Source organism: Pavona decussata, unplaced genomic scaffold, assembly GCF_977016875.1.
Source record: "Pavona decussata unplaced genomic scaffold, jaPavDecu1.1 SCAFFOLD_170, whole genome shotgun sequence".
In the NCBI taxonomy this organism is placed as follows: domain Eukaryota; kingdom Metazoa; phylum Cnidaria; class Anthozoa; order Scleractinia; family Agariciidae; genus Pavona; species Pavona decussata.
The window spans coordinates 711,270-730,000 of record NW_028145581.1 but is presented as its reverse complement, the minus strand read 5'-3'; the positions used below and the strand labels follow the sequence as shown (position 1 = coordinate 730,000).

At 39.1% G+C, this 18,731-nt stretch overlaps 1 protein-coding gene across 3 annotated transcripts in view; it reads left to right on the top strand.

Annotated features, from left to right (window-relative positions):
- LOC146464010 (uncharacterized) overlaps positions 1-16,713 on the top strand; it is a 39,389-nt gene extending 22,676 nt beyond the window's left edge. For all 3 annotated transcript variants that reach the window (XM_085083774.1, XM_085083776.1, XM_085083775.1), the window contains exons 2-5: positions 5,204-5,325; positions 6,264-6,867; positions 7,376-7,873; positions 12,549-16,713. In XM_085083774.1, the coding sequence (XP_084939900.1) occupies positions 5,311-5,325; positions 6,264-6,867; positions 7,376-7,873; positions 12,549-15,391 (3,960 nt within the window). In that variant the 5' untranslated portion in view covers positions 5,204-5,310 and the 3' untranslated portion in view covers positions 15,392-16,713. The remainder of the gene's footprint in view (positions 1-5,203; positions 5,326-6,263; positions 6,868-7,375; positions 7,874-12,548) is intronic.
- Positions 16,714-18,731: the final 2,018 nt, after the last annotated feature.

Here is an 18,731-nt window from a genome sequence, read left to right as displayed (position 1 = left end):
TCTTTATCGAAGGTGGATAGTTTGAAAAACATAACCTCGGAGCAACAGCTAGTTGAACTCATAATCCAAATATCTAATGCCGGAGAACCGAAATTCACATAAACAGCTTGTCAAACACGAAAAGACAAACGTGACTCTTTGAAACTCACGACAGAACAACGTGACAACTTGCACGAGCGAAAACGAAGCCGTGGGAAGTCCATATACAGTTTCCCGGCCGGGATCGGGCCGAGAAGTGAGCGATGCCCCTGCAAAATCCTAGCGGGGAGGACATTTTGGTGTCCTTACAGGAATTTCTGGAATGTGAAATCGTCCTGGCTTAGTGCCACAGGACACGCAAAAAACGGCAGAGGCCATGCAACAAAAGATTAGGAATTGCGTTCGACGTAGGAGAACGCAATAACATAAGAACTACCTTGTTATATTCACACGCGGCTTGTGCGTCATGCTTCAGTCCGTTGTTATTTCTGAACAATTGCGATTTAATCAAATACGTCTCTTGCTTACATTCTGTTGCCAAAAATTTTTGGCGTTCCATTCGGCAATACTAAAATTGATCTTCGTTCCCATTTCACTGCATTTCGAGCTCCTTTAAAAGGTGCAGAGCTAGCGATAATCGCCGTGCATGTTTGGGTTTTGACTCAAGCGTCTCCCATTGCTGTCAGCTTCTCTCTGGCGTCCCGAAATGTCAGTTTTTAAAATAATTTTTAAACCCAGGCAAAAGAGGCAAACACTTGACATCAATCTAAAGATTAGTCAATGTGCCATTGAACGAGTAAATGAGACTATTTTTTATGTGTTATTCTAAATGAAAATTTAACTTGGAAACCACACATTGCTAATATGGCTAGAAAAATATCAAAATCAATTGGCATAATTTCTAAACAAGGTATTGCCTTCCCACCTTCTCTTTATGCACATTGTATTACAGCTTAGTTTATCCTTATCTTGTTTACTGCATATCAGTATGGGGATCGACCTATACTTCTAATTTAAATCGCTTTTTTTTTACTTCAGAAAAAGGCTTTAAGAATCATATAACAAGAGGCACCTTAGATGCTCATACTGAACCTACATTAAAGCAACTTAAAATTCTAAAACTACATGATATTTACCGATTTAAAATTGGAAAGTTTATGTTTCTTTTCAAAAATTCGCTTCCTTCCTGATGCATTCAAAGAAGAAAGGTTTTTGCTCACAAGTCGTATTCATCGTTACAATACTAGACATTGCAATTCCTTTTTACTTATTTCCCTGAAGAACGAATTTCAGACGGTTTGCAATAAGTTTTCAAGGACCTAAGCTGTTGTGTCCTGTCCTGCAGGGCTGGAAACTTAAATGTCTCAGCACTCGCCCTCTGGGCGTTTGACATTCAGATTGTACTTACCCGGAGATGTTTTCGCTCGTCAAATACCCTCCCCCCCCCCCCCCCCGACACACACACACACACCAAAAAAAATAAAGTACAGGACACAACTTTGATGTTGTTGTTGATAGTTTTTCTTGTTGTATTAGTTTATTGCAAGCACTGTTTTAGCTAACTTAATTATGTTACAGGTAATTTAGTTTTTCCAGAATCATTTCTTCGGCATCTCAGCGTCTGATTCATAGTCTGACACCGCCCTCGTCGTCATCCCCAACACCGTCATCGTCTTTTTTTAGTGAAGACAACTTCCTCCTCGTCTTCCTCTTCTTCTCGATCTCATCTTCTCGTAATCTCTAGCATCTGCCTTATGAGGAGTTCCTTTCACAACCTTTTTGTTGTGAGTTTTAGATACTCAGGGAAAATATCTCCCCTTTTTGAAATCGAAAACACGCGAGGGAAAACACTAGACCAGGAGAGTCGCCCTGCACTAAACAGTCGCCAATTCATAATCCAGTGTTCTCAGCGGAGTGGTTTGTTTATGACCAGCAGTATCATGACTACTAGTTGGTACTTCATGTAATTATTACTTGAACAGAAGCCATTTTTTTTATTTACGGGTCTTTACGAAGCAGAAAGTTTGTGTGTATGTGCCAGGTTTCTAAAGCTTTCAGAATGTGAAAAAGTACTTACATTTAGATTAGATGTTGTCAAAAACTTTCAGTTACAGTTTTATTTTCCTGAAGATAAAAATTCTGCCCGCAAAACCGGGCGAGTAACCACAGGCAGCCCAAGCTCGCGTCACTAGAGAACGTGTAATATTTAATTACTAGTGGGCATAATGACCTTTGAGTGCAAGCAGCCATTGAGAATTTAAACGCATTATAAGACTTTGTATGGGAAATAAAATACTGTCGATTATGAAGTTTAAAAAACGCTAAATTTAACTTTCATTCAATAAAACGAATAAAACTGCCAAGCTCGCGTCACTAGAGAGCGTGTAATAATTAAAACTTGTGGGATGTTGACCTTTGAGTGCAAGCGGTATTGGGTTAAACAGGCAGCCGTTGAGAATTTGAACGCATTATAAGACTTTGTATAGGAAATAAAATACCGACGATGCTGACGTTTACAAAAAACGCTAAATTTTAACTTTCATTCAATAAAATGAATAAAACTGACTCACCTCTGGTGTATTCTTGTGTGTTTTGTAGCTTATTTTACTGTTTCGAGCATTCTTTGAAATCACTGTCATTCCCCTCATTAGACGGAGTCAAGGCAGCACACTAAGATTTCGACCGTAAGCTCGCATAGTCCACTCAGAGGTGGTTTGCGCCTCGAAAATCCATCCCAGCCGCGATTTTTTCACCCAAAGCTAAAGTCCCATCATTCGCAAACCTCGGTGAATGTTGCGTCGTCATGTACAGCACCTTCACCGAGGTTTGCGAATGATGGGGCCTTAGCTTTGCGTGAAAAAATCGCGGCTGGGATGGATTTTCGAGGCGCAAACCGCCTCTGAGTGGACTATGTGAGCTTACGGTCGAAATCTTAGTGTGCTGCCTTGACTCCATCTTATGAGGGAAATGACAGTGATTTCAAAGAATGCTCGAAACGGTAAAATAAGCTACAAAACACAAGAATACACCAGAGGTGAGTCAGTTTTATTCATTTTATTGAATGAAAGTTAAAATTTAGCGTTTTTTTAAGCGTCAGAATCGTCGGTATTTTATTTCCCATACAAAGTCTTATAATGGGTTTAATTCTCAATGGCTGCTTGCACTCGAAGGTCATCATGTCCACTAGTAATTAATTATTACACGCTCTCTAGTGCCGCGAGCTTGGGCTGCCTGTGGAGTAACCTGAGATTTCCACTCGGCCGACGGTCTTGACACTCGCATTGGCGAGTGGGCGAGCGCTAATTTTCAACCCTTATTCCTTTAATTCAGAAATTCAGAATGCTGAGAGTATTTCTCTATTTAAATCTAAATGGACTAATCCTGTTTTGAACGTGCTGTTTTATGTTTTGCTGCCTGTGTGTGTTTGATTGTGTACTTGCTTTTTAACCTAAATGTATTGAAAAATTAAATAAGCTACGCCTAAAATCCTGATTTCAAAGTTGTAATTTTTTTGAGGAGCTTGTAGCTCGTTTGAGCTTCAATGGTTTCTCTATGGGCATCCTCGCCATATCTTTCTCTCTCTCTTGTTATTTCTTATCTTTTATATTTTAATGTATATTTATCTTGTAACGATGTGCAAGTATAAAGGCAAAAATTAAACTGAAACTAAAATTAAAACATAAAGAAAATTAACCCTTTTAAGGCGGTAAATCGAAAGAATAACTTCTAAAATTGGAGAGTTCCTTGCGAAGGAATTATGCTTCGTTTGACAGTTGTAGAACCACGATGCGAGAAGGAAAGGTCGATCATTGATAAGCTAAAACGCACATCACATCACTTTGTCGAGTTGATGCTTAAACGCTAATGGAAATCCACTTCACAAAAAGATTAAAGGTTTGATTGTCAATTTTTACTAAACGTTTTCATTTAGGAAAGCTTTTTGCCTGTTTTTCTTTCTGTTTTTGTAATGAATGAGAGCAATTTGTAATCTTACACTTTTATTGAAATTACATAGCCAGAAAAGAAAACGTTTGACAGGTCATGTGTGTGGCCATTACCTTAACGTAATGCAATTTCCGGTATAACGATACAAAGCGTAACACAAGGGAATACGGAAACAACATCACCCTATCTTTGTGACTCAAACTATTCCATTATCTAGGATAGTTTTAAAAATCTGCGAGGCATACAATGGGAATAAATGAGGCCACATAAAGCATCCGTTAAAATGCCATTAGGGGAGTCTTGTTAATAAAGCATTGAATGGCTATATTAAAATTGATGTAATTAATATTGGTAATTGAACTGAGTGGAGTGCAATTTGGTCTGAAATCATACGCGTGATTTCAAAATCAAACGAGCGCGCAGCGCGAGTTTGATTTGAAATCACAAGTATGATTTCAGACCAAAATTGCACGACACGAAGTTCAATTACCACTTAATTACATCCATTTTGAAATCACAGAGTATCATTGTCAATATTAATATTCTATTTGTGTTACTTCATTTCCATTTTAATGGGCTAAAGAAAGGATGCAATTTAGAGCAAAAAATGGTGCAATTTGGGAATAAATTGCACCATTTTGGACCAATCAGATTCCAAGGATCACCAGTGATTTGAAAATGGATGTAATTAAGTATGTAAGTTTTTATTCCGAAGCTGACCGGTATTCTCTTAGGTGTAGTGATAAAAGAAAAACTTTGCAAGGACAAACTTATTTAAAATTACCTGTTTGAAAAGAATTTCAGACATGATATGTGGAATATTTTACCTTTACACGTCCATTCGGCAATAAGCATTAGTATTTTTAAATCGGTGGTAAGAGATTTTTTATGGAATAACTAGTTTGTGTGTGTTTGTACTTATTCTTTTTTACTCATATTCATCTATCTTTTTAATTTCTGTATTTTAAGTTTAGTTATCAGGTAATCTGTCTTGTATAGGAACTTGACTCTTTTACAGATCATCGTTATGGCTCATTTTTTTTAATTTTATTTGTATTTGAGCCAATAATTTGCACCAAAATAAATAAATTGCTAAAAGCCAATGAATACACACACAGCGTTGTTTCAAAATCACTGGCGCATTATATGCTAATTTCAGTCGATTTCTATGGTTACACCACAAAACTATGTTATAAACTTTGTTTTTATTTTTGTTGTCTGTTTGTTTTCACTGTAAAGGAACAAAAAGCATTGAATAGCCATTTGTTCCCTCTTTCAGATCCAAAGGTTTAATCGATAAATCAGCGAGAAAGTCTTGGTGCATGGGGACAAGAAGTACCACAAGAATTGCAGCGCTCTTTTCATGAGCAGCTTAGAAACTACAACATGTCGGCAAGTAAGGTAGGATGGCAGTATTGATGGTTTGCATGTGACGTCATGACAACCATGTTGGCGTACAGGAACAATAAGATTTTTCTCCTCTGGGAGTTAACTTCCATTTTTATGCAAACTATGTAAACAAATTTTCTTTTGTTTTATATACTAATGTGGCGGCAATGCAAACCACCTATTGTATTCGCCATGAGCGAACGGTTTACCGTTGAGATACATATTAAATGGAACCATCGACGGTGACTTTGTTTTATCCAGTGCGGCTTTTTTGAAAAAGTGGTTAGTGTGTAAAGAATCTGTTGTACTACATCGGTGGGGGAGTAGAAACGAATATTTGTTTTTTTTCATGACCAATCACTGTCGATTCTTGAATTTTTTGGAACGGTTTCTTCTTTTTTGGTCCATGATTAGATTGTACCTTTCTGTAGCAGAGTTTACGTCAAGGACACCTAACAAGAACATTTTAAAATGTTCTCGTTAAATGTTTTGCTTAAAAGCAAGATACTTAAAATGTTGTCTTCTGTGTTCCCAGATTGTTTCATGACCTTTTAAAGACAAAATTGTGTAAGCTCATACAAATTGACATGTTCGAATGCTTTAGCTGCAAATTTAAGCTGCGAAGAACAAATTGTAGGAAACGAGATTTTATTCCGCTAATTCTCTATCTGTTTTTGGTTTTGCGAAAATGAAAGCTGTCCTTTTTTGTTATTTTTGACGACATATTTGCCCCTTCGATATCCACCAAAATGAACCATTGATTGCCCCTGTTGACTCGGATTTACAGTCGAAAAACTCTCACTGAGTCATTATTTTTGTCTGGGACAGAGCAAAACTGAATCACGGGGGCCACATGTAACTCATAAAAAAGTATACTGTTGGTACCAGGTAATATTATGCACACATTCCTTGATTAATTCAGTTTCTTTTTATCCGTCTTTTTACTAAAGATGATGGTCTCTGATGAAGAGAAGAGATGGCTTGTTGTAGGAATTGCTATGAACAAAGTTGTCGCTCCAGTTTTGCGAGATGTTATCACAGTAGGAATGAACACTCATTATGACGACTTGGACAAGCACCTGACCCCAAGCTGTACTCTGAAGACCCTGACTTATCCTTACACCAACACTGATCCACACCTTAAAAAACTGAGATTTCAGAACGTTAATAACAACAGTGTACTGCATGGCAGTGATGAAAAAAGCTACAGTTTTACTCTCAACAGTTCAATTGACCTGGCCAAGATATACCTTCCGAATCATCTTGCTATGTTTTCTGCCTTTGATGAGTCGCTGGACATGACTGCCATCTTGAACTTGTTGGGAATTTCTTACTACCAACCAAACGCTATTTTCTCCGCGCTCACGCAGACATCTGCTGATGATGTCAGAAAAAATGTCCGAAACAAGTGGGGCCATTTTGACGTCAGTAAATGGTCTGACACCTTCTTCGATGATTGCTTCGATAAGCTAGAAGCATTGGTGAGAAGTCTGGGCCTGACTGCTGGGAAGGAGAAGAAGACGTTGGAGGATCTGTATGACTGGCAAACTATAGGTATGACAAGCAAACTCTTTTTGTTAAGCGTTAACCGCTCCTTTGAATACGTGAAGAAAATCAATAATTGAATGAATAATTGGACGAAGGCACGAACCAACCAACGAAAGAACGAGGAAATAAAACGGACAAAAGTATCTATTTTTTTATCGACGCTTTCCCCATTAACTAAAGCTGACCTCCAAGAGGGTGTGCTAATTACAATACAGCCGGCTGTCACAAATAAGAACGCTAACTGGAATGACGCGTAATATACGTGACACTCAGTGTTCTAAAAGTTAGTAGACAGATTGATCTCATGAAAATATGTTAAGCGATAATATTTTTCACAAGGTTTGTTTGGGAAGTTCTTTCTGCTTACAGGTAAGGTTATTTCTCAAAGCACGTTTGCATGACCTGAATGAATCTGACACCCTCAGAGTCGAGTTAATGTTACCGACTTGAACGGTATGAATATTTCTGTTCAACATATTATGCTAATCATAGAATCCCTTCAAACTGTATGCAGGGTGTCAGTTGTGTATGGGACATGCTGTGGACGGGGATCTTCTGACTTTAGTGCAAGAAAATGTCAATGATCTCATCGACGACAGCAACAACGTTAAGTCGGTATTGGATCAACAAATCAAGCATTTCGCTTCAGTTCAAAAACAGGTTGCCGTCCTTGAAGATTCGCAACTTTGTCACGGAACCAGACTGGATGAACATGACGACTCTTTGATGCAACAAAATGAAAAGCTTCAAGAGGTGGAGGTGACTCTGAAGAGACTGTTGCATTGTCAGAAAGCTGTCCAAGAACGACTATCGATGCAAGTTCAGGCGTTACAAGAAGGACTTGCCAAGACAGAAGACAAAGTTGAGCTACTGGAGCAGAGCCTAACTACAATGACAGACAAGGTAGAACACAAAGTTGAGCAACTGGAACAGGGATTAACTACAATGACAAGCAAGGTAGAACACTTGGATCAAGGAGCTAAAAGACTTAAAATGAAGAATGTCAAACCAGGTTAGCTAACTAGAAAGTGACGAATTTAAGGGTTTATCACCAAATGAACCAGTGTATAATTTGTTTTAGCAATTTCTGAAGATGAAACTACAAATATAGTAATAATCGGGGTACCTTATGGTTCATTTCGGTGGACATCTGATCACCTCGGCAGAAATTCGAGCAGAATTTATTTAAAAAAAAATGTCAGTTGAAAATGTCGTAACACTGGAAAACTAATTCTTTTCGTTTTCGTTGAAGCAACTATGGTGTTAAAAAAAAAGGAAATGGTTTCGCTAGCATTTTTGTTAAACCGGCAAATTGAGAGCTTTTAAATTTGGTTTCTTAACACTTTCTGCATCTTAAATTTTCAGTAAAAGCGTGCTAGCAGGTCATACCATATTAATTTACACCAACTTGTCTTAAAAAAGTTACAAAACGATCTGGGAACACAGGAGACACCTTTTTTAGCATTTTTGACTGCTGAATGTTTGAAAATCATTCAAACTTTTGCATTCATTTCTCAAAAAAATCTGGATATCCCAGGATGAATAAAAACGAAAGTGAAACAAACAGTTCGTTTGTTGGCCTTTTAGAGTCATATTTGTTTAAGCTAATACAGTTTGATCTCTTCGAATGTTTTTGTTGAAGGTTTAACTCGCAAAATAGTTTTAGGACAATGGAATCTTTTTTCCTGAATTTACGTGCTGTTATTGACAGCTAGCTGAGCCTCGTTGGTTCCCATCTGGGAACCAACGGTATTAGTTTATACCAATGTTACGGAACTTTGAGCTGATGCTTTACCGAAGAGAATGTAAGATTCCTTAAAAATCCAAATCCGAATTTCTGAGCAATTTAAGAGATCGAAATGGATTGTTGGATGCTCCTGCTACATTTCGCTAATTTCAGTCATAATTGTAGTATAAAATATACGGGGAGAATGTTGTGTCACAGGGGTTTAATGTTTAATGCATTCAGTCGACTGGAAGCAAAAGGCAACCAAAATGAAAACAAACGATTGTACAAAAGGAGAAAGAAAACTAATGCACAATCTGCGACTCAAACTTGGAACGAGTTCACGTATCCACTACACCACTTATCCCGATATTCTCTGCATATTCATAGTATTGGAAGCGCTACAAGACGTTTTTGAACATCGAAACAAAAAAAAAATCCAAGATGGCGGACAAATGCGCCCCTGATTAGGGTATGATTAAAGAAATTTGAAACATATCCGAAACGTCTTTTATGTAAACTGCCGAGGAAACAATCTTCGAATGATGAGAGATCGCCGCAGTTTTCTATGTTCTCAAGCAATGTTCAAATATTTCTTTAATTAAACGTCTCTTCAAAAAACTAAAATTAATAAAAGTGCTGTAGAAACCAATAAAGCTGATAAAATAACATAAAGATAACTAAAGCTAACAAATCAACTTTTCATACGAAAACAGAAAAATTCAGCGTTGTGAAAAAAACGCCCACCAAAATATAATAGCCATGGAAAAATAAATTCTTTCAATCACTATCTGGTCAAGCCAGATTCTTTATCAGCCATCAGAAGCGTAAGCGTACGGGAAGGGTATGGGGGCCTGGGGGCGGCAAAGTAGTACGTAGTACGTAGCACGTAGTATCAGCCTTGCAGTTTGTGTTAAAGAAAAGGACTTGAATTACCAAAAAAATTCACAAAAAAAAATTATTTTTCTCACCACCCTATCTGGATGCCTGGAAAAGGCAAGTGCAAACAGCCTGTAGAAAGCATTGGTAACAACCACAGTTAAAACAATTCAATTATTTTCTTTACAGCCCAGAAAGTATTGAATTTTTTGGAGAAAAATCTCACTTGAGTCGGAAGTTAAATATAGAAGTAAAATAATAAAAAAAAAAAAAAAATTCAAAGAAATTCCAGCATAGTTGACAATTCTACACAGAGGAACTTAGATGAAAGAAGAGTTCAATATAGAGTGAATATAGTTGCCAACAAGTCAAGCTAAGGTATTTTTTTTCGAGGAGGAAGGCGAGAAAAAACAAAACAAACAACAACAACAAGAACAACAAAAAGGCGCTCAGACACGTGCGCTTTGGGGACCGGCGAGGAGCGGGAGTAAGATGAGGATGAAGATTTCAATTTCCAAGCCTTAAGCTACTTAACTTAACCACTTGCAATGATAGACTATGCACTTTGATAAAGCCTACCTAGATTAGCGCCTGAAAATTCAACGGGGTACGTGACAGCTTACATTAAATTTGTAGATATTACAGAGACGTGAAAATCGTACAATCCTGTAAACACAACGTTAACACAGGCCATTGCGATATGGCAGCTTGTTATAAATAGAAGTTACATAGCCCGGACACCGCTGTCTGTTTGCACTAGCGGCCAACAGGTTAACTTTCATTCGGTCAAATTAACTTCTGGGCCCCGCTCCCCACAACACCTGCATGAAAAATGTTTGCTCGTACGCCGATGATCACAGGGTAACAAGTAATGGGTTTTTACCGGAAACCTTTTGGGTAGATGAAGCTTTCATATTGCCATGTAGAGTTACAAAGTTTTTACTTTTATGAATCTCATTTTTGTTCGATACAGAGGTGCTCTTCTCTACAGAAACATGACGCACACAAACAGTTGGTACATACATCCCGTTTTGAGATTCTGCTCATATGGCGCGCTCTCTGATTGATTAAGGTTACCCTATAACTTTAGAGGGGTCTCGCGTCCAAGCGATGTAGCGCGTCCGGCTTAAAATGTAAATACCTGAACCCTTGTATCAAACAAGAATTATAGCTGTTACCAGCTTAAACTCGCGTGGGCCATATTTGACCGCGTGGTGCGTAAGCCTACGATCTTTTAGCACTGATAACCTCCAGCATCGTTAACGCCCCCAAATCGATAGATACAGAGATATAGTGAGGAAATAAGTAACATCCAGATATAATTGCATTATTTGCAGAACGAATGACATTCAGGAAAAAAAACGACATTTGTTAAGTAGAATACCTTGTACGTGTTTCATATTCCCGGGCTTTAATCCTTACGTCTTCACCTTTGATTTGGAGACAGAAACCATTTGTACATTGATTATGTTTCAATGTTAACCGTGAGTCAGATATTTATCTGTATGACCCCAATTTTTTAATCCCCTAAATTTAACATACACTGACGTAAGCACTCTGATGTCAACTTATCAATATTAGCTCAAATTCTTTTACTCAGATGTACCAAAGATACGAAACATGATTTAGCAAAACAAAGCTCTGTCAGCTCTAGGACACAAATTCAAGGCGTTTGTTGACAAAACGGTTTCGTTCTTAAACAAATTCAAAAACTAATGAAAAAATTGCAAGTACGTTCGCATAATTTCTCATACATGATGTATTCATTGGCACGCCAATTTTTTTGAACGTGCCTTCTTGTCCTTCTTTCGCGTTTTGTAATGAAAATGCTCCGCGCGATAACCCATGAAGGTTCAGGATTTTTCCGGCAGAGGAATCAAAAACGAAAATTGTCATTGCAGGACTACGTATGACACGATAGCGATCTTGTCACCGATTACATTTCTATAAACCTTCTAATACTAAAGTCAAATTGGAAAGTTAAGTCTAATTGTGGCGGACATTAAAATAAAAGATAAAGAGCAGCAGTTTTCTCAAACGTGGCCTTCAACATTTCTTAAAAATGACCTTTGAAAGTTAAAACAGGTTAATGGATCCTACTCACCTAAACATCGAGCACCTCTGCTGTACTATTATTCCAAGCGTTCACTAAGTCAGAAACTTTCTCTCTTTTCCCCTCTTCCTTAGCGTGTACTTGCGATCGATCGTTCGATTCGACATGACCATTCTTCTGCTGTGAAACATTCTCGTTGCTTGCGGTGAGTTCTGCATTCGAATCTTTGGTATTCTTTGAGTTTTCTGAGTGTTCTGCAGCATCTTGCGAAGGTCCCGAAGAAAGCTATAAAACCTCACTATACTTTTCTGTTTCGATTTCGCATTCGCGTTTTCCATGCCCTCCATCTACATCATCTTGCGCGGAGTTGAATTCATTCGCGTGCTGCTCGTGCGACAAGACAAACCTCCCAAAGGTTCATGATTTCTTGTACAACTGTCACCCTCGCTAATTTGCCAATCAGATGAAACCGAATGCATCATGTTCAAGCAACCTCCTCTTGCTCTAATCATGGATGCATGCCGTACCGCGTACCAACTCTCGCGCCTCTGCGCTGATATACTCTCAGGTAGTAATTAGTAATTAAACTGTACGGGGCTAAATACAAATTTGAGGAAGGTGGGTTATATCTCTGTTGTAGATTGAATGGCGAGAACTAGAAAAGAAAATGATCTGAATTCTAACGACTACAGAACCCTCCTTACGCTAAGGGCAATCATTCGCAAACGCTAAGAGAGTGGGGAAGCGAAAGAAGAGAGAAAACATGAGGGAGTTCGGGGCCCTCCACTCTCCTTCCCCGATTACCTAACTCGGCGTCTTCAACCGAAATAAGAAATAAGACCGAAAACTTAACTCGTGCCGCCTTACGGCCCGAGTTACTAAAACTGGATGCGCTACATCGCTTGGACGCGAGACACCCCTCAAGGTATACGGTAACCTTAAGTACAGTTGTCTGCGCAACAAAAGGCACGTGCGCATTTTTTAAATGATATACTCTTTTAACTGTTAAATTATTATACTTTTTTTCAGACGTTGATGCCTACTCAGCAGCGTTGAAAGCATCAATAGAAAGGCAAACAGAGTTGCAGCCCAAACTGTTGGACATTCCTACTGTCGCCAAGATGAAAACAGACGAAATATTCACTAATCTTGTCATGCAACATGGACGAAAGCCTATTAAAAACGGAGATGCCGAAAGAAGGGCACATCTGAAGCAGTATGGTCAAGTTAGCGGAACTCAGGCTCGAGTCAAACACTGTCAAGAATTGTTTATTCGCACAACCGAAGAAAACAAAAATCCCAAATCCATTCTTGTCATTGGAAAGGCAGGGATCGGAAAGACCTTGTTCTGTCAAAAGCTTTTTCGAGATTGGGCTAACGATAAATTGTTTCTGTTCCCAACAAACGCGCAAATGCCTAGTTTTAAATTTGCGTCCTTGTTGTCATTTCGTCAGTTGAATTTACTAGAGACAGAAAATCTTACCTTGAAAGAGATCTTAAACCGCTCCTCGATATTAGATGACCAATCAAATATCAACGACTCGCTTTTTGAATACATTGTTAATCACCCTGAAGAAGTTTTGATCATTCTTGACGGTTTTGACGAATTTTGGCAACAAGCTTATATCTCTGGCGATGCGCATGAAAGGTATCCAAACAGCTGCCGAGAGAAAATGCCGGTGGCTGCACTATGTGCAAAACTAATGAGAGGAACAATTTTAGGAAAGGCTACTGTTATGGTAACGTCAAGACCTGATGAATCTGACAAGATCAGTGGAATGCACTTCGATCGGAAGGTGGAAATTATGGGGTTTTCTCAACGAGAAGTGAGAGAATACATTGAGAAATATTTCAGAGAGAACGAAATCATGAAAAACACTGTAATGGAGCATATCACGAAGAACGAGAATCTCACCAGTTTTGCTCACATTCCTGTGCTTTGTGCTCTGATGTGTTCATACATGGAGTACGTTCTAAAGAAATCAAAGGGTACTGATGATCTACCCATCTCAGCAAGCGATCTCTATTTTGAAGTGTTCAACATTTTTGAGAAAAATCATAACAAAAGCGAAGTTCCTCATTTTGACGAAACCTTTCTGGATGAACTGTCCAAGTTTGCAGCTGAGTTGCTTATTGAGAAAAAGTTCCTTTTTGGCGAGGAAGAAATGAAAAAGTTCAGTTCCAAAGAAGTTGAAAGCCTGAGGAAAAGCGGAATTCTTCATTGTGGTCCTCCCTTCAGGGTGGCTTTTTCTCAAACAAAAAAACATTTTTGTTTTACTCACTTAACTCTTCAGGAATACTTAGCTGCACGTTGGTTTGTAAAGAGGACGATAATTCCTCCAGGAGAAACAGTATCCACAATGGTCTCGCAATTTATGGCTGGTATTCTGTCAAAAGAAAAAGACAGAGAGCTTATGGAAAGATTGCTTGAACAGCTTTCATCAAACACCCGACAGAGAAATCACCATCTTCTTCAAGCAAAATGTCTCTATGAATATCAGGACAAGGAATTCGCTAAAGATCACTACCGTCAACACCCTGTTCATGATGAAGAGGTTTGTTTTATTGAAATAACTGACGCGGATTGTATTGCCATATCATTTTTTCTCGATACAATTAGTGCATTGAATGAAGAGGAACCCAGCACAAGACACCAAACATTGTCATCTGGAAAGCCGCCATTTGGCACCCTCAACTTGAACATCGCTCACTCAGAAATGACACAGTCTGAGCAGAGGTCATTCCTGCCCATTAAGAGATTAATCATTGAAGCCAGCATTATATCATCTGGATTAAGACTGATCTCTGCATCGTTAGAAAAGGATTCTTGTTTCATCACCGAGCTAAGTCTGCATTTGTGTCAACTGAATAATGAATGTGTAGATTCTATCCAAGGATCACTGCGTAAAACGTTAACCAGTCTTTCTCTGTCAAATAATCAGATCACTGATGCCTGTTTTGTCAGTCTATGTGAAGCACTAAAACAGCCAAGCAGCAAAGTCACCTCACTATATCTTGGTACTAATCAGATCACTGATGTCGGTGTTGCCAGTCTTTGTGAAGCACTAAAACAGCCAAGCTGCAAAGTAACCACACTTGATCTGGGTGTTAATAAGATCACTGATGTCGGTGTTGCCAGCCTATGTGAAGCACTAAAACAGCCAAGCTGCAAAGTAACCACACTTGATCTGGGTGTTAATAAGATCACTGATGTCGGTGTTGCCAGCCTATGTGAAGCACTAAAACAGCCAAGCTGCAAAGTAACCACACTACATCTGGATTATAATCAGATCACTGATGTCGGTGTTGCCAGCCTATGTGAAGCACTAAAACAGCCAAGCTGCAAAGTAACCACACTAGATCTGGCTAATAATAACATCGCTGATGCGGATGTCGCCAGTCTATGTGAAGCACTAAAACAACCAAGCTGCAAAGTAACCACGCTACTTCTGGGTGTTAATAAGATCACTGATGTCGGTGTTGCCAGTCTATGTGAAGCACTAAAACAGCCAAGCTGCAAAGTAACCACACTAAATTTGAGTTTTAATCAGATCACTGATGTCGGTGTTGCCAGTCTACATGAAGCACTAAAACAGCCAGGCTGCAAAGTAACCACGCTACATCTGGGTGTTAATAAGATCACTGATGTTGGTGTCGCCAGTCTATGTGAAGCACTAAAACAGCCAAGCTGCAAAGTAACCACACTAAATTTGAGTTTTAATCAGATCACTGATGTCGGTGTTGCCAGTCTACATGAAGCACTAAAACAGCCAGGCTGCAAAGTAAGCACCCTGTCTCTGGACTATAATCAAATCACTAATGTCGGTGTTGCCTGTCTATGTGAAGCACTAAAACAACCAGGCCGCAAATAAACCACAGTATCCCTGTATGGCAATCCGATCGAAAAGGATTTTTCTTTATTTCATATATACTGAGATTTACAAACAGAATTGATCTGTTGAAAACCCGGTTCGGAAATTCTCGCAGCCAATGGCAACAGCGAAACGACTTTCTCACACGTGGGAAATCCGTTTCGTCCAATCAGAAAGCGGCTGTCAAAACGCATCAACATTTTCAATGAATGAATGAACCTGGTAGCTTTGGCGTATCGTTTTCGATTGCGCTAGCTTTTCTACGGCTCTAAATTTCTCGCTTGCCGAGATTTCAGCTTTTTCGCAGGACATTTCTAGACGAGTTTAAAACATTCCAATAAACAACTACTGATGGCTGAATGTTCTGGCACTGGTGGCTCAATGTTCTGACAGTAGGTTTAAACCTTTGGATAAACCCATCCGGCGGAGAATATAAGCTTATTAACGACCAAGAAAATAAAACACTAGAGCAAAAATGCAGCGGGGTGTGAAGCTACTTACCGCATTTCTGCTGGAGAAAAACGAACAAAGAAAAATTGAAGAAATTTAACCAGAAGAGAAGAGCGTTAGTGAATTCATTGTTAGTGGGAAAAGAAAAGATGGCCAAGACTATGAACCATCAAGCCTTCGAGGGTTGTTTTCAAGAACTAGCCGGTATTTAAAAGAACACAAGTACTCAGCGAGTATAATATTATGGAAGACATTGCGTTTGATCAAGCAAGGAAATGCCTTTACGAAAAGAATTTACTCGGAATCTCAAATGCCGAAGCTTTGCTAAACACAGGGTGGCTTTTCAATTCGGTGCATTTTGGTTTGAGAGGCTGTGAAGAACATCGGCAGATGACTTGAGGCGAAATGCAACTTCACATGGAAGCTGACGGAACTGAATACTTAGAGTATTCTGAAAGGCAAACGAAAACTAGAACAGGAGCTTGACCTCGTAATGTCAGGAGCTGTTAAACCGAAGGCTTTCGCACCATCAAACGGTCCACCCGAAAGAGATCCAGTTGCTGTTTACAAGATTTATTCCGAAAAGCGACATGACGCGATGAATAAACCTGGTGCGCCATACTTTCTCGAGATAAATTCCACAAAAAGTCTTTCGTCAAAAAACAAAACAAAACAAAACAAAACAAAAAAATGTGGTTTAAATCAAGTGCAAATGGGTCAGAACAAATTGAACAGTTTGATGAAAACCATGGCTAAAAAAGGAGGCCTTTCAAGTACACGTCTGACAATCACTGCACTCGAAAACGCATTTTTGAAATAACGTGATATTTTCGTGTACTTTCATTATAACAATAAAACACTTGTGAGCTATGTTTACATGTTTACCAAACCTGTTCAGCACGAAAAAATCTCAGTTTGTATAAAATAAACAAATTACAGCATTCAAAGTGCTTTGTACGGTGTTTATGCACTCGTTGTTTCGTATCAGAAATCTCACTCGTTCGCTGCGCTCACTCGTTCGATTTCTGATACGTCAACAGCTCGTGCGTAAACACCGTACGCCCGTACTTTCCGTGAAGTAATCTATATTTGCTAAACCAGGTACGACAACACCGACCAGGTATTGAAGTGCTTTGGTAGAGGGATATAACTGATTGCAAAACTGTCTTTTGCACAATGAGCTCTGTTTCACTGGCACGACTGTCCGACTATCCGGATAGCAAGTTAGAGCAGGCCGGCTGGAAAAGTAAGTTTAAAGAAGCCTCACATTTGCCTTTATCACCAGTTCGTGATCAGCTATTGTAACTTTCAGAATTATAATTTTAGACACTTCAATCGCTTTCGATACCACCAATATTTGGGGCAAGTCAATTTTGAAAAATTTGTTTCGTGGCCGTGCTTTTTCATTCGCACCACACGGCTCCCACGTGTTTTTAAACGTACACATGTTTCAAAGCTCTGAAATAATTCTACCAAACACCAAAAAGTATTTTTTAAATGTTATTTAGAGACTAGGACTATTACTATAGGAGAAAAATTGACACAGTTTTGATTTTCCAAACATTTTTCCACGAAAGCTATCTTGCCCTCGCAGAAAATATCATGTTTACGTGATTCGAAGGCCGATTACAGATCATTTGTAAACGAAAATGCTTTCTTCCAGGCACAATTGATAAATTTTCTTTACATTACGTGTTTAAAACTTTACACAGATGCTTTAATCGTTTATCAAATTCTCGATACAATCGGTCCAGAATTATTTAGTAGGAGCAATATTGACACAGTGATGATTTTTCAAATATTTTTATCCAAGCCGCGCCGAACATGTCTGGGAATCCTGTTAAGCAACGACGGCGGCAGCAACAACATCTGAACAAAAACAATCGCTCCGCACGTGAATTTTAAATTTAAGTACATGTCCTGCCGTTCTCCGCAAAGCAACAACTTGAAATGACCTAATTTAAGGTTTTGTGGAGAACATGAGCAAACAACGGTGAATTTTTCTCTCTTTGTTAACTTGAGCGCAACTCCTACCAATTTAGGCAGCTTGTTAGCCGTTTACTACACTAATACGTTTTCGAGCAACAATCAATAATTTTCCCTATTTTACGTGCTGCAAGCTCTGTAACATAGAGAACAAAATTACTGAATGCTGATTGGTCGAAACAGAGGGCATTTTTTTCTAATTTTTTTTTTTCAACGAGGGCAAAATTACTCACTACTGATTGGTTGAGCGACGAAAATACTTGCTCCTGAATAGCTGAGCACGCCATTTCTACATTTTGTGCCGCGACAACAACGACTTCTTTCAGGTTTTTTTTTTTTGATTTTGTGCCAAAAATACCTGGAAATCAAGTGCTACAGCCACAAAGGAAATTATTAAGCCTTAATGGCTTTCTTGTTCTCATTTTTGAGTTACTCACAGTAGTTGCAAAACGAATTCAAGGCCGCGAAACGGTGTACTTTGTTCAGTGGAAGCATTATTCTCCAGAACAGAACACGTGGGAGCCGGCCGAACACTTGCCAGAAGAACTCATCTCCGCATTTGAGAACAGATCTGTCGATCCGCTTCGTGCCGAGGAATGCAGAGAAAGACTCGCTCTACTATTTGAGAAGAGCTTAAAATCGCCGCTGGCCTGCAACGAGACGATTACCATGCAGCACGATGTACTGCGAGCGATCTTTCCTGGTTTGCCGTCAGATCTCTGAGGGACTCCATACTTCGCTGGTGAAGAGGAGCTGATAAATGCGGGTCTTGGCTCTTCGCTGAAGAAGTGTCTGACAGTAACAGGCGGTGGTTGTCGCGTCGTTACTCCCGTCAGTTTCAGGTTGTTTCTTGGAGAGTCGCCCGCCTTCCTGGATGAGCAAGGCTATAAAGCAGCTTCCCGAC